Below are 15,280 nucleotides of genomic sequence, written 5' to 3'. Positions count from 1 at the left end.
CAGGATTTAAATGAACCCTGAGACTCCCTCCTGATATTGTCGTGTGAACTGTACCAAATTTATTCCACACCTCCACTCTGGTTCAAGAAATGTTTTATGTCTGGGATGGCGAACAACAGTGTATGGATAAGAAACTCTAAATTTTTCAGAACTAATTTTACCCAACACTTCTGGCTTCCCTTTGTTACTGCAGCTGGAAAAGGAAGGGTAGAAATGTAAACAGAGTTTAATAAACATATTTACAACATACAGAGGCAAATTCCACATAAGGCAATGAGGAAAGATATTTCTAGACAATCACAGATTCTTTCTAGTCCTGTTTTCCTGTGGGCCAAAAAGATAATATATGAAAATCTGAGAGAGCATACACAATCAGAATCTCAGATTTGCATAGTCATCTTCCTGGGCAAACATTTGTGGGGATACTGGAATCTTCTGACTCTCAAGACAGCCAGAATTTTGCTTTCCTATTTCTTAATGAAAACCAAAGTCCAGAGTACATCCTCAGTCTAAAGATTTCTGTAAAACATTTACCAAACTACTGTGAATGCTAGCATTTCAGAAAAGACCTGCTGCTTGTTATTTGCTCTAAACAGGCTCTGTGTGGATGCATATTTATAGGTAAGGATTTATCATAGAAGAATGGTGAGTTCTTGTCCTTTCTCTCATACAAGGTGGGAAAAATCAAACGTTGGTTTTAGAAAGGAAATACAGTGAAAAGGGGGAGTTTATTCAACTTGAGAAGTGCATATACCTATTAATATGTCCCATAGGGGAAAATCTTTAATTTTTATTTAGAGATTATAATTTGATTTTATAATTTCTCCCTTTTCCTCCCTCCAAACTTCGTATATACCCCTCCCTGCTCTCTTTCAAATTCATGGCCTCTTTTTGAAATAATTGTTATTGAATGTAAATATTTATATACATATATTCCTAAATATAACTAACCTGTTCTGTAAAACTATAGCTGTACATATATTTTAGGACTGATTTGACACTGAATAATGAAATGGTGTGCTCTTCCTTGGGGAAGGCAACCTCTTCATTTCCCAGATTTCCTCCCTGGAGTGTAATTCTTTGTGTAGTTTTGAGGGCTTTTGGACTTTCTATATCCAGTTTGATGTGTTTGTTGATGTCAAAATTCTTGAGAGATCTATGGCAGGTTTCCATTCCAAACAGATAGGAACTATAGATATATTGTGAAAGCTCGGCAGTACATTTGGTTAGCAATATTTGCAAAGAAGTATCTTGCTTTAGCAACTGTTAATCAGTTCCAATAGCACGTGGATGCTGGACAATTGAAAATGACTTTAATTTTTTTTATTGGATATTTACCAGGAGAGTAAAATGTATCAGATAAATCTAAGAAGAAATATGATGAGAAATATGAAGAAAATAAAGTGTTTTCACTGCTAATCAATATTATCAAAAAAGAAAGCTAGCCTAAGAGATTTGATCTATATTGTTCATGTGATGAGCTATTTATAAAATATTGACTTTTATCTTAATTTATTTTTTGTATTCTTCCATATTCTGATGATTAATGCATGTGAAATGCACATAATTAACAAAAGTCTGTGTATTACTTTATGTTTCATCCTTTTAATACTTCTTAACTTTTACATATGTACAATAATTTTTATATTAATAGTCATTTAGAGTAGTGACAGACCATGAGCTTATAATTATACAATCTCATCATAGTTTGGTTATAATCACTGCATTTTTTGTTCCATTCCTTAAAGGTTTTATAAAATCTATTCTTTGTATTCATTATTTTGAGTAGTTCTATGTAGATATATTTTTAATAATGTAAAAACTCTGTCTAAAAACCCTGAAGAACACAGTGGATTTTATCCACTAACAATGCTAAGATTTCCTATTCCTTAAACCTCTTCAGACTGCAATCTGCCCCTTTAACTGGACATCACACTTGTGTTGTTATTGCACATTATGATTCGTTATATGTGTGTGTGTTTCTGCATTTCTCAAACATTCTCATGCTATCCAGTTTGCTGACACTATAACAAAGCCTATGATTTTATACCAGATTTACTTTGCCTTTTGTGTTTGTGACACTCTCAGAAAAATGTTTCCAGGGAAAAAAATCAGCTGCCTATAAGAATATTAGACCCTACTATTTTGTTACAACCTAGGGCATTAGAATGAATGTAAGAAACTTTTTTGCTGCTTTTACCAAGAGATAAAATATTGCCACTCGCATCTACTAAAAATCTGTGGATTCTGTTGTATGATCAGCAGTGTACATAATTGTCTTCAAAATATATTTTACTCACATAATTGTCTTAAAAACAAAGAATTAATTATCTTGGCCAAAATACTATAGAGTCCAATTTGAGTATCTCTACTCTGATGTTACCAAGAAATACAAATAAAAGGCATGTGTTAACATTACCATGAATGAGGAAAAGAATACTATACAGAAACTACAGACAATATAAGAATGGTAAGAAGATAGCAAGACAAGGAATACTAAATGTTGCTTGAAAAACATAGAAATTTACTGATATAAAAGCTTCTTAGAATATATATGTATATGAAAATAATTTAAATGGAGTCTCCAAAAAATATGGGAGATAGGGCCCCAACTAGATATCATAAGCCATGAAATTAAACCTCCAGAGCCAGGATCCAATAGCATCTTTTTGAGTTATTGGCCAAGGGGTCCCATGGAATTCCAAGACATCACAGTCTATTGTAAATTCATTGGTTACTCCCTATAATCTGATGGTAAGGCCCTATTGCTTATACCAACACTTACTTATAGCATTGAGAATAGAGGAGTTGAGCTTGTGCAAAACGAGAAGTTTCACACTACTGAATAGTGTCCATGTTACTGGAAGATACTTTGCACACCACTGGAAGGGAAAGGTAATCATCAACATTTCCCAGCTACAAACCCTGTGACATAAAACAGTGGCCTACCTGCAAGACTGGCCAGTACAATAATGGCACAAATGTTATAAAAGTAACCAACCACTTTGTAAAATCACCCTTAAGGCCTTCTCTGTGAAATGTAGCACATGCCTGATTACTGTGGCCAAGAACCCCAGTTTAGATAGACCATGACCTTGGTGAAAACATGTTGCATTTTCTACTGAAGAAACATAGAAATAAAATGATTCATAATGGCATACTGCTATATCCATAGATCAAGACTCTCTTAACTCACCTCATAGAAAGTTCTTCTTCTAGTAGATGGGAATTAGCCCAAGACCTAAAACTGGACAATGTGCTAAGAAGGATTTTGGAGCTCTTTGTCATAAATAAGACATTTTCCTCTTTATTTTATTATTTTTTTATTGAGCTCCACATTTTTCTCTTCTCTCCTCCATATCTCCCCCCTCATCCTAAACCCTCTCATATTCATCAACACTGCCCTTCATGACTCAGGGATCAATGTAAAAGAGAAGGCTAAAAGATCATAATTGTCAAGGAGAATTCCATGGCAATGGTGTCTCTCAGACATAATGGATCTAATGTATTCATGAAGCCACAAAGACTATGGCAACACACCAAAACTTGCATAGTTCAGATCAAATGGTGTCCCATCACGAGATAGGAAAACACTATGAACAATCAAGGAGATAGCTTTTGGAAAATGACAGCCTCTGTCAGACGTTTTCTAAAAGGAGTTGTCACTGGGTATACTAACCACACAAAACAAACTTTCTGGCATTTTTGTTTCCTTTTCCTTTTTTGCCATTTTTATTGTTATTTTGCCAATTTTTCATTAGTTTAATTTTTTGTTTCGTGCTGTGTTTTTCATTTTTGTTTCTTGGTTTGTATTTGAGAGAGAGAGAGAGAGAGAGAGAGAGAGAGAGAGAGAGAGAGAGACAAAGAACATAAAATTGAGTAGGTAAGGAGATTGGGAGGTTATGGAAGGAATTGGGATTGGGAGAGGAGTAAAGAAGATCAAAATGTATTTCATGAACAATAGTTTCTAATAAAAAGGCGAAAAGGGGCATAAATTTAAATAGACCTTTAACCTCTAAATTATACTCGCCCAGTCCAGAAAAATCACAGTCAGTTGATTTTAGCACAGAAATCTACCAAACATTCAAAAACGAGCTAATGCCAATAGTCATCAAATTATTTCACAATAGAAACAGAAGGAACATTGCCAAATGCATTTTATGAGGGCACAATCACCCTAATATCCAAACCACACACAGATTCAACAAAGAAGAATTACAGACTAATTTCCTTTATGAATATAAATGTAAAACTACTTTTTAGAATGCAAACCAAATATAAGAACAGATCAAAAATATTATCCATTATGCCCAAGTAGGTTTAACCCCAGAAATGAATGGACTACTTTACATATAAAAATCAATCAATGTAATCCCACATATAAACAAACTGATGTCAAAAAATCTTATGATTATCTTTCAGATGTCCCCTACCAAATAAAAGCCTTTGAAGAAAATCTAAAACCTCTTCCTGATAAACGTCTTGGAAAGCATAGGGGTACAAAAAATATACCTCAATATAATAAAGGCAACTTACAGCAAACTAATATCCAAACTCAATTTAAATAGAGAAAAAGTAAAAACAATTCCAGTAAATTCAAACAAGATAAGGTGGTCCACACTTGTAGTAAAAATTCAATAGAGTACTAGAAGACCTAACAAGTGCAATAACAACTGAAGAAAATCAAGGGGAATACAAGTTAGAAAGGAAAATATCAAAGTATCCCTATTTACAGATGGTAAGATTTTATATATAAAATCCTCAAAAATACTACCAGGGAACTTTTAGAGCTGATACATACCTTCAGCAGTAAAGAGACTGGATATGACCACAAAATCATATGTCCTAAAAAGAAGATATGAGGAAAGGCTGGTGTAGATCCAGATCCTACTGATTTAGCATTGCTATGATCTAAATATTTGCATGTCTTCAAGGGTCCTATGTTGGAAGGTCTTGCCAATATGATGGGTTATAGCAGGGGCTGGAGCCCTTGGGAGAGATTCTGTGCCACCTTTTCAGATGTTATGAATGCCTTCATAGGTTAAGCTCCTGAGAGCAAACCTACTCCTTCTGTCCCAAGAAGGCACTGCTAGAGCGTGTATCTAACAGAAAACAGAGTTCTACAGGACAAGAAACATGCCAATGTCTTGATCACGGATTTCCCAGCCCTGTGAGAAATAAATTCCTGATGTTTATATGCCTGTGACTCCTTATTTTACAGGTAGTCTGGACACACTGTGTAAAGGTCTTCCCACTGCAACTTGCTATTGTTAATCTTTTCATCTAAGGTATCAGAAGAGATGTTCTACTTACAGGGTTCTCAGATGCTCCAGGTTCTGGAGAACTCCCTGAGGAAGCACCTGCCTGAGACCTTAAAGGTAAGAGTAGAATGTTTTCACAGAAACTGAGGATCACACCGTGGTAGGGCAGAGGAGGGAAAGAGTCAAGTCTCATTGAGCACTGGCGCCATGATATTCCTCTCTCCTATGTTTATGCCACCAGAGCAGAAAGAAGTCTCAATAATGTCACTGCATAACATTAAAAAAGCAAAGTGCTGCTCCCCATTGTCTAAAACAAATGTCACCGTTTACTCCCAAAGGATAATTCAAAGTTTTTGTGAGACTCAGTTACAAAATAAAACTTGAAAGAATGTTGAAAATATACATCATAATAGTGTTTGCCTAACCTGTGCAAGGTCCTAGGTTTAATTGCCAGTAGAAAATAAATAATTTTCCTGATTCTTAAATGACAAATCACTATTTAGTTGAAATCATATTAGAAACTAAGTAATAAGGATTCTGATCTGATTTAAATTTTGTTTTAGTTGTGTCCGCAACAAGGCTCTAGCAGGGGAACATTTTTTTTGTGACTACCAAAAGGATGTTTTTTTAATTTATTTTTATTGAGCTCTACATTTTTCTCTGTTCCCCTCTATGCCTCTTCCCTCCCTTCTCCATCCTCCCCCATGGTACCCGTGCTCCCAATTTACTCAGGAGATCTTGTCTTTTTCTACTTCCCATGTAGATTAAATCTATGTAAATCTATCTTAGTGTCCTCATTGCTGTCTAGGTTAGCTGGGATTGTGATCTGTGGGCTGGTTTTCATTGCTTTATGTTTAAAAGACACCTATGAGTGAGTGCATGTGATAATTGTCTTTTTGTATCTGGGTTACCTCACTCAAAATAATGTGTTCTACCTCTATCCATGTTCCTGCAAAATTCAAGATGTCATTATTTTTTTCTGCTGTGTAGTACTCCATTGTGCAAATCTACCACATTTTCCTTAATCATTCTTCAGTCGAGGGACATTTAGGTTGTTTCCAGGTTCTGGCTATGACAAATAATGCTGCTGTGAACATAGTTGAGCACATGTTCTTGTGGCATGATTGAGTATACTTTGAATACATAATCAAAAGTTTTATAACTGAGTCTTGAGTAACATTTTTTACTAATTTTCTGAGAAATTGCCACACTGACATACAAAGTTCCTGTACAAAGTTGCATTACCATGATAGGAAGCCTTTTTAAAGTACAAAATCTATTAAAATATATATCACCAGATGCCTCTGTAGCATATATTAATTCAATGAAATAAGAATTAATGTATAAAAATTTCAAGTTCTCTTTGTATGTTTGACATAACTCACTATGGAAATCTTCAGTGAACTAGGATTTGGCCTATATATGGTCCCAGAAGAGATGAGGTAAAATTGTCTGTCATAAAACATACTAATGGCATGGAAACCCAATTTTTATAGGTTGACCTGGGACTCCCTGGTTTTTCCAGGCAGCCCATGAATTTTCAACCTGAGTGCCTCAGCCTCCCTATTATCTGACATAACAGACATGTATCACTAACCCTAACTAAATATTAACTTAGATGAGAAACAGTTATCCACACATATCAACAGCCAGATGATGCAGATCTAAAATGACGTAGTATGAATATAAAAGCAGCAATTACAAAAATTCTTTAAGGTGTAGTAAGAAAACACTTGCCATGAATGGAAACCATTTCTAAAATGTCTCATCGTCATGAAATTTGTCTGCACATGAAAAGAAATAAATCTGATATCCATGAAAAACTTTTATTAGATTCTACATCAAGAGAGTTAATGAGTTTATTAATAAAATGCATCATTTTTATATTTTATCAAAATGTTTAAAAGATACTGTTGTTACAATAAGCAACTGGACACTAGTAGTCATTTGAAAAATTTATCAATCATACCTTTCCAAAAAAATTTCATATTTTCATAGGAATGATCATTGTTCTAGTCAAATATGCTACAGCTTCCTACCTCTTTGTAATATGATGACATTTCTGCTGGCTTGAAATATTTAGGTTTATGGGACTGTCTTCCACATGAATCAGGGGAACCCATTCAAGCTGAAGGCTTTGGTGGACAAGTGGCCTGATTTTAATACTGTTGTTATTCGACCTCGGGAGGAGGTAAGTTGCAATATAGAATAAATATGCCTGTATCTCCACATGTGTTTCATTCCTAGCATGAGTCTGGCTGGATGGTTGATGCCACTGCCTAATCCCGTGATGAAAAATAGACATGAGTTGTACTAAAGTCAACCAATACCCTGCCTGAAGGATAATTCATAAAAGTCTACAAAAATTACAGAATGTTATAAAACTTTCAAGAAGGGAAATACACAAAGGTGTAGTAATAAGCCATGGAGAACGGTAACTAAAGGTACAGATGGTACACTTTCATTTTTATCCATGCTTTTGTTTTACTTGGCAGCATAGTTCCTCCATCAGCAGTGGCTGATTTGAACTGTGAGCACACTTTATCACTTCATTATTTCTTATGTCTTATTTGTAGGATTTAGAGGCAACTTATTGGAAGTATTATCAACATAAGATCATGTTGATACACAAAAAAATGGCTTGATCTTTTATTATAAACATCAAAACAACATTTCCCTAGGGCTGGAGAGATCATTCAGTGGTTACGGATACTTGCTATTCTTGCAGAGAACTAGGGTTTGGAACCAGGCACCCATGTGGTGGCTGCCACTGTAAGGAATTCCAGTTATAGAAATCTGACACCTTCTTCTATTCTCAACAGGCATAACTCAATTGTGATATACATACATACATGCAAGCAAAATATTTATATCTGTACAATAAAAGAAGGAAATCTGTAGAAAAAAAAGGCATCACCTAAGCTAGGTTTGTATATTGTAACAAGTTCTTAGTTCCATTTTCAACTATTATCCTATGGTAAAACAGATTTCCTGACTTTAAAGATAACTGGACTTAAAGTAATACAGCTCATTCTCATTCTATCATAAATTTTCATTGTAATATCAGCTTCCCATTGAGATGCTGCTCTGCTTTCTATACCAGTTATCTACAGCAAAGACAATAAAAGAAGGTAGAAAAAAGAATGGTTAGGGTGGTTGATGTTATAGGGAGAGAATTAGAGTTTATTCTCAATACCAAGTGGAAAATATTTGCCAACATGAATGTTGAAGATGACTTAAATATTTAATAAGGCAGAACAAGAAAATTAATAATTTGATCTGCAGTATCATTATACAGTATACAACATTTTAGTTAATACTTCACCAAAATTTGAGGAGTAAAAGCATTCAGATTATATATTAGTAGAAGTAATATTTCTGCAATATATTCTGTGATAATTAAGTAGTCCCATTTTGAGTTTGTAAACTTGTACCGTGTAGATATATATATATATATATATATATATATATATATATATGCCCATTTACTTGCTTTATGAGGTTGTCATTTACTAAACAATAATAAGCTATTTTTGAAGGATTACCTAGCTTACCAGCTTTAGCAATGCTTTCCTATTTATGGGGTCGTATTCTGATTTTGTTTTCAGTATAGACTTTAATACCAGAGTATTCATAGCCCAGAGCAAGGAGTATTCTTTTGTCAAAATGTTCTTTTATTTTGTTATTTTGATTCTTCTAAATGAATTTTATAGCATTCTAGTTTCCCTTGAGTTTGGATAATGTTTTTCCGGGTTATTTTACTTTGAATTGAGTCAAGTCTTTTCTTCTTGTTTTTGCACTGTAAATAATTACAACATAAATCCACAGGAGCCCTTACTCTTAGGATTTTAATTTCTCACAATGTAACTGAATTCTGAATACCTATATAACCAAACACCAACCCATTCATAAACATTTTGGTTTATTTTTTTGAAAACAGGACATGGACGATGACCTTGACCACTACACCAACACTTACCTAATCTACTCAAAGGATCCTGAGAATTGTCAGAAGTTCCTCAGCTCATCAGAAGTCATTAACTGGAAACAACATCTACAGATTCAAAGTAAGAGAGCCAGGGTATATTTAGCTGTTGTTATCTTCTGTGTACACATGGTGGAAGTCACTGTTCCTCTTGAACAAAACCTTATATTCCACACAGTTTTGCAGGCTGTAGACAACTGCCATGCTGTTACCTGTTTCCAGGTTCAGCATCTACCACCTGCAAGGGGAACTCTCAAGAGCTGCGGAAGGTAAAGTGTACAAAGGAAATTTTAATGTAGTTTCTTACTGCCTTAGGACTTAAGATTTCTTCTTTAGCATGCCCATATTTTACTAAAGAACATAAACATGTGGGCAATATAACCTCCCATTCCATCTCTGTTTTATTATATTGTCACTTTTTCAAAGAAATATTTTAGTAAATAAGACTATGCCTTCTAAAGAGGTATGATCTAAGATTGAATCCTGATTGAAACAGTTGTTAGCTGTGAGGGAAGGACTAAGTAATTTCTGTTTTGGAGATCAAAGATTTGTGAGAAAAAAAAATGACTTTAATACTATTCCAAACATAGACTCCTTAAGGGCTACATGAGTCATTTTGTAGAAACTAATCAGTAATATTCTATCTAGTTTTATAGAATCTCAATTTTTCATTTCATTTCTTTTTTTTTTTTTGATTTTTTGAGACAGGGTTCTCTGTAGTTTTGGGGACTGACCTGGAACTAGCTCTTGTACACCAGAGTGGCCTCGAACTCACAGAGATTCTTCTGCCTCTGCTTCCTGAGTGCTGGGATTAAAGTTGTGCACCACCAGTGCCCAGCTCAAATTTTCAATATCAGTTCAAAACAATTATTTTAGCTTACAATTAGGATCGATCTCCATACAGCAGCTCTGCTAGTCTCACCTGGATTCACACATATGGACTCAGATGTCTGGAGGGTAATGATGAGCTCATATAAATAGCTCTCCATGATCCCAAGTCTGGTATTTCATAATAACACTGTGCCAACTCTTAACCTCAGGGATGGAGGTGGATTGAGTGACAAGAAAAATCATAGGATTAGAAACAGAAAGTGAAAGTCAACGTCAGTGCACTGTTTGAACTATGTTTACTAAATCACATCCTTCCCATGAGCCCAAGCAAGTTTTATGACTGAACCAAAGAAATTAAGGGTTAAGAGAGTCATATTAGTGCAATAGATAGGTACTGAGAACCTTATACTGACAATTTAATGGATTGCTTACTTAGAAATGTCCCTTCAATTTCAGTTACCATACTTCAACCTTGTCTGGTTTGGTAGCTATAAGTATATTTTCTAAAAAAAATAATTTACATACCGACCACAGTATTCCTCCTCTCTTCTCATTCCCACCCCATCTTCCTTCTACACCACAAACAATCCATGACTTCTCGGTTTTCATTCAGAAGGGGTAAGTCCTCCCATGGGAGTCAGCAAAGCAGGGCATATCAAATTGAAGCAGCACCAAGCTCCTCCCCACTGCATTACAGCTGGGTAAGGCATCCCACCATAGAGAATAGGTTTCAAAGAGCCGGCTCATGCAACAAGGACAGGTTCTGGCCCCGCTGCTAGGGGCCCACAAAAAGACCAAACTACACAGCTCTCACCTAGATGCAGAATTCAAGGGTCAGTTCAGTGTAGACTATCTAACTGCCTGTTCAGAGTCCAGAGCTACCACAAGATCAGGTCAATTGTCTCTGTGGATTTCCCATCATGATCTTGAAGCTCCTTGCTCATATAATCCCTCCTTCTTCTTTAGCTGAACTATTGGAGCTTGGCACAGTGCTTGGTTGTAGATCTCTGCATCTGTTTCTACCAGTTACTGGATAAAGTCTCTATGATGACTACTAAGGAAGTCACCAGTATGATTACAGGGGAAGGCTAGTTTAGGCATCAATTCCTCTCTTGCTAGGGGTCTTAGCTGGAGTCATCCTTGTGTTTTCCTGGGAGGTTGCGTGGCATCATGTTTCTCTCTAATTTCAAAACTCCTGAATGTAACTGTAGTCTTAAGTAGTTAAGGTTTGTGATACATCCAAAACTTAAATTTAGAAAAAGAGAGGGATATAGCCTTTATCACATGAAACTGGTCACGATTTAACATAAGACTTGATGATTCTATGTTCATATTCCCTTTGAATACACTGAATAGCATTCCCAAATGTTAAGATGACTAATGGTATATCATTTGCTGCCTTGTTTCCCCATCAAGGTTCACAGTCAAGCCTGGACAAAGTGATAGAAAATCTTGGAGCCATTAACTTGGGCAAGGTCAAGCATACACAGTGCTTTCTCTATATGATACTTGAAACAGCGAAGAAACTGGCTCCTTCCTTGGTGGACGTGAATAACTTAGTACGCAGCAGTGACAATACCAGGCCCATGTAAGTGTTTAAAAGCTGTTCTTCCCCAATCATTACCTTACTAATAACATGCCTCCTGTGTTAGATTTCTGAAGTGATCGTTAGAAGGCCACCTTAAAGGATAGGGATCAATCAAAGCACATGTGATCCATCATTGTTTTGGAGTCGAGAAGGTAGAAATCAAGATTTTCATCTATTTCTCAGGCCTTATCTTGTTTCTTCCCTACAAAACTTGCAGACATTTTTAAAACTACTACAAGTTTACTTTAAAAACACAACCTGTCTTTTAGAAATGAGTCTAAAGTCAGAGGTTGAGCCATTCTTTCAAACGAGTGTTCTCATGGATGTAGTCTAAAGAGAAAGAGGTTGATTTTATAGACTGAGGCAAGCTAAAATAACACAAACAAACTTTTGTCATTTCAGTGTTATTTCCCACACAAAATAGAAAAGGAAGGCACACATTAGAATTTGACAGATTGGTTCACATCAGTTTACTTCATGTTAATTATTTTGGTTAGATTTAGAGGAAAGGGAACCTCATTCAAATTCTCTATCTCTCTCTTTTGCTCACTCACTAGCTCACTCTCTTGCTCTTTGCTTCTCTCTCTCAGAAAGTCAGTTCACACTGTAATATCGGTTAGGTGACATGAAGCATTTATGGGAATGATTTAACATTGTTTCTAGTGTTAGAGCTAAATGCAGACGGTACTGATGCTATGCCGTAGCTTTAATGCAATTCTACTTGACCTTCATGAGCTCAGGTCTTCAAGATTAGCCCCTCTCTGTCTAAAACTTCTCTTCCCTATGCAGATGGGTCTGAACACTAATGACTTACTTAGTTATCCAGATCAGCTCACAAGTTACTTCATTGAAGTCCTGGGTAAAGCACTTCAGTAAAAGTCACCAATGAGCAGGATTCACATTTATTTTACTCATAGCACTCATGAGTATTTGAAACTAGTTAATTTATTCTACAGATTTGATATTTGATTCATCCTCTACCAATAATGAAAACCCTGCAAGAGTTAGGATCATCAGGAGCTGCCACACAGTGGGTTTTAAACCAATATGTATGTGTTCAGTGAATTCTCTTCATGTAACAACTGAATCCTAATAAAAATATTTTGAACACATTTTACATTATCCCCATTTATGTTTAACTTAATGCTGAGGAGAACCAGAAGCCAGCAGTGAGTATGTGACTTGAGGATGCTCGATTCCAAAGCCCTTTGTGGAACTTTCGTCCTGGAAGTACCCTGCTCTCCTGTGTACTACATGGGAACCTGGAGAACACTCCCATCCAAAAGCTACTGGAACTTTTGTTCTACTGTGAGCTAAAAGTTAGCCCAAATCTTGACAGAAAGCAGAATCTAGTGGTGGAATAGTTTGCTTACACATGGATGAGTGAACCAGAGTTGAAAAAAGAGTGTCTAGCTCCACCTACAGAGCTCACCCAAAATGACTCCTGAAGCCTCCCACACCATTGCAAGTTGCTTATTAGCCCTACTCACTAGATGGAGAAACACAAAAAGTGAAGAACAATTAATCAACAGTTAATGCACACAGTGCTGATAGGAGCTCAGACAGTCCTGCTACAGAGCACACAGTCTTAGTGATTCTGCTTTTTGCGCTTGGGGCAACTTAGGGGAAGATGAATAAAATTAATCATAATTTATGTGACTAAGGGCTGCTCTTTCCTCTTGTTCCCAATAGTAATCAACAGTTGTTCAAATTCACCTCCCTGGATGTTACACATGCTGCGTTGGTGAATAGCATCTGGCATTATGGTGGCAATGAGAAAAGTCAGAAGTTCATTGAGCGTTGTATCCACACCTTCCCCAGCTTCTGTATTATGGGACCTGAGGGGATTCCTGTGTCGTGGAGCCTGATGGACCACACTGGAGAATTGAGAATGGGAGGCACCTTGCCTCAGTACCGGAACCAGGGTCTCATTTACCATGTTGGCTCCCACCAGATTCAGACTCTAAATAATCTTGGCTTCCCTTTGTATTCACATGTGGATAAAGCTAACTTCACCATGCAGAGAATGGTTGCCAAGCTATCTCAGGTCCCCATGCCCTGTACTTGGAACCAATGGAATTATGAGCCTCTATGAAGCAGCAAAGAGGGTTGAGAGTACAGTCCTTGTAGATGGAGAAGCAGCTGGGTAAACAGAAAGAAGTAATAAATTGTCATTAGGTGGGCATGTGTTTCTAGAAAGCAGGTGTATATCATGAACCACACACACTATTTCTTGCTCTCACATTGCTCATGTACTGAACTCCTCTTTGTTGTCATGCAGAAGGTCACTGTCTCCTGCTCCAACTCTGTCACAGGTCTCACATTCTCAGGATGCCTTCAACACAGTGGTTATCAAGCTTCCTAATACTTCTTATACTCTTTAATACAGTTCCTCATGTTGTGGTAAACCATAACCATAAAATTATTTTTATTGCACTTCATAACTGTAATTTTGCTACTGTTATGAATCATAAAATATATATCTGAGTTTTCTGATGGTCTTAGTCAACCCTTGTGAAATGGTCGTTCAAACCCCAAAGGTTTTGCTATCTGAAGATTGAGAACACTGCTCTAATGCATTTAATTAAATAATTTTCTTTTCTACTTTGCTCTTACAGCTTCTGATCCATGCCCATTAGCAAGTAGTATTATTTTGTGACCTGCCACACCACACATATTCATACCGCCTCTGGCTTTCTGTTGTTTTTCTTTCATTGACTGGAGGAGTAGCTTGTCATCTATAAATACCTATTCAAAATCATTCTCTCCCAGGTCACTTCCTAGCTGTTATATCGTTATTATGTAAAAAAATACTACACATGCATACACAGATGCCCAATGTGTGTGGTGAAATTGTAGAATTATTAAGAAATAAACCAGGGATCATCAAGTATAGATGTTTGCAATCAAGCCATTACCTGGAAGAAGAAAACCAATTCCATCAAGTTGTCCTCTGGCCTCCACAGGTGTTCCGTGACATGTTAATCACAAATAAATAATGTAATTTTAAGAAAAGACCATTTTTCTGTAATTTACAATGACTTTCACTATTTGTTCCCACACCAGGAAGAAGAAATTAACATAGTTCTAAAGGTTGAGCTTTGTTACTTCACACTAATGTTCATATTTAATAAAACTATTTTTTATTTATAGAAGCTTAAATGTTAGAAGAGAGAGCACTCTAGGGAGAGGAGGAAACAACAGCACTCAAACCAGGAAAGTGGATGTCTTTTACACAGGAGAGAGAAAAAAGGGAAGGGTGAGGAAGGAGAAGAGTAGCAAAACTGGAGTGCTAAGGGAACGGGAGAAAAAAGAGAGAGGGGGATCTTGGACTGTAGAAAGACCATCGCTTTAATAGAGAGGGTAAATGTTATGTCTTAATTTTATTAGCTGAATTTAAGTAAGTTTTCCTGAGTATGTTGCCAACAACAACCGTCTAAATCTCCTACAGCAGACAGCTCCTGAATTCTTCCCTCCAGCACTCAAATCCTTCTGCTGTCAGTACTGTGGCTCCAAACAGTTGTTTAAGTTGTTTTTCCCCCTTATGATTCCTGTAAATGACAGAATATTTACTTTATTTTTCAATCTAAAGTCAAACTGGCAGGAGTTGATTTT

At 36.3% G+C, this 15,280-nt stretch overlaps 1 protein-coding gene across 2 annotated transcripts; it reads left to right on the top strand.

Annotated features, from left to right (window-relative positions):
• The first annotated feature begins 566 nt into the window (after positions 1 to 566).
• On the top strand, positions 567 to 14,998 carry LOC121454334 (glycine N-acyltransferase-like protein Keg1). Of its 2 annotated transcripts, none has more exons than XM_041661624.1 (6): positions 567 to 621; positions 5,289 to 5,378; positions 7,345 to 7,452; positions 9,202 to 9,328; positions 11,494 to 11,665; positions 13,358 to 14,997. In XM_041661624.1, the coding sequence occupies exons 2-6, from the start codon at positions 5,301 to 5,303 to the stop codon at positions 13,758 to 13,760; spliced, it is 888 nt and encodes a 295-aa protein (XP_041517558.1). In that variant the 5' UTR covers positions 567 to 621; positions 5,289 to 5,300; the 3' UTR covers positions 13,761 to 14,997. The 2 variants fall into 2 exon arrangements, with proteins under 2 accessions (XP_041517558.1, XP_041517559.1); XM_041661625.1 differs by having other exon boundaries at positions 601 to 621; positions 5,222 to 5,378; positions 13,358 to 14,998.
• The last annotated feature ends 282 nt before the right edge of the window (positions 14,999 to 15,280 follow it).

Source organism: Microtus oregoni, unplaced genomic scaffold (assembly GCF_018167655.1).
Source record: "Microtus oregoni isolate MIOR12 unplaced genomic scaffold, Mior012 000012F_ref0000307, whole genome shotgun sequence".
Classification (NCBI taxonomy): domain Eukaryota; kingdom Metazoa; phylum Chordata; class Mammalia; order Rodentia; family Cricetidae; genus Microtus; species Microtus oregoni.
Note: the sequence above shows the minus strand (reverse complement) of the source record. Positions and strands in the feature narration are given on the sequence as shown.

Bases quoted from the DNA above. Each gene is read 5' to 3' on its own strand.
- LOC121454334 (XM_041661625.1), top strand. From the start codon at position 5,301: ATGTTCTACTTACAGGGTTCTCAGATGCTCCAGGTTCTGGAGAACTCC. The intron at 5,379-7,344 runs GTAAGAGTAGAA...TGAAATATTTAG, and splicing joins ACCTGCCTGAGACCTTAAAG to GTTTATGGGACTGTCTTCCA. The intron at 11,666-13,357 runs GTAAGTGTTTAA...TGTTCCCAATAG, and splicing joins AGTGACAATACCAGGCCCAT to TAATCAACAGTTGTTCAAAT.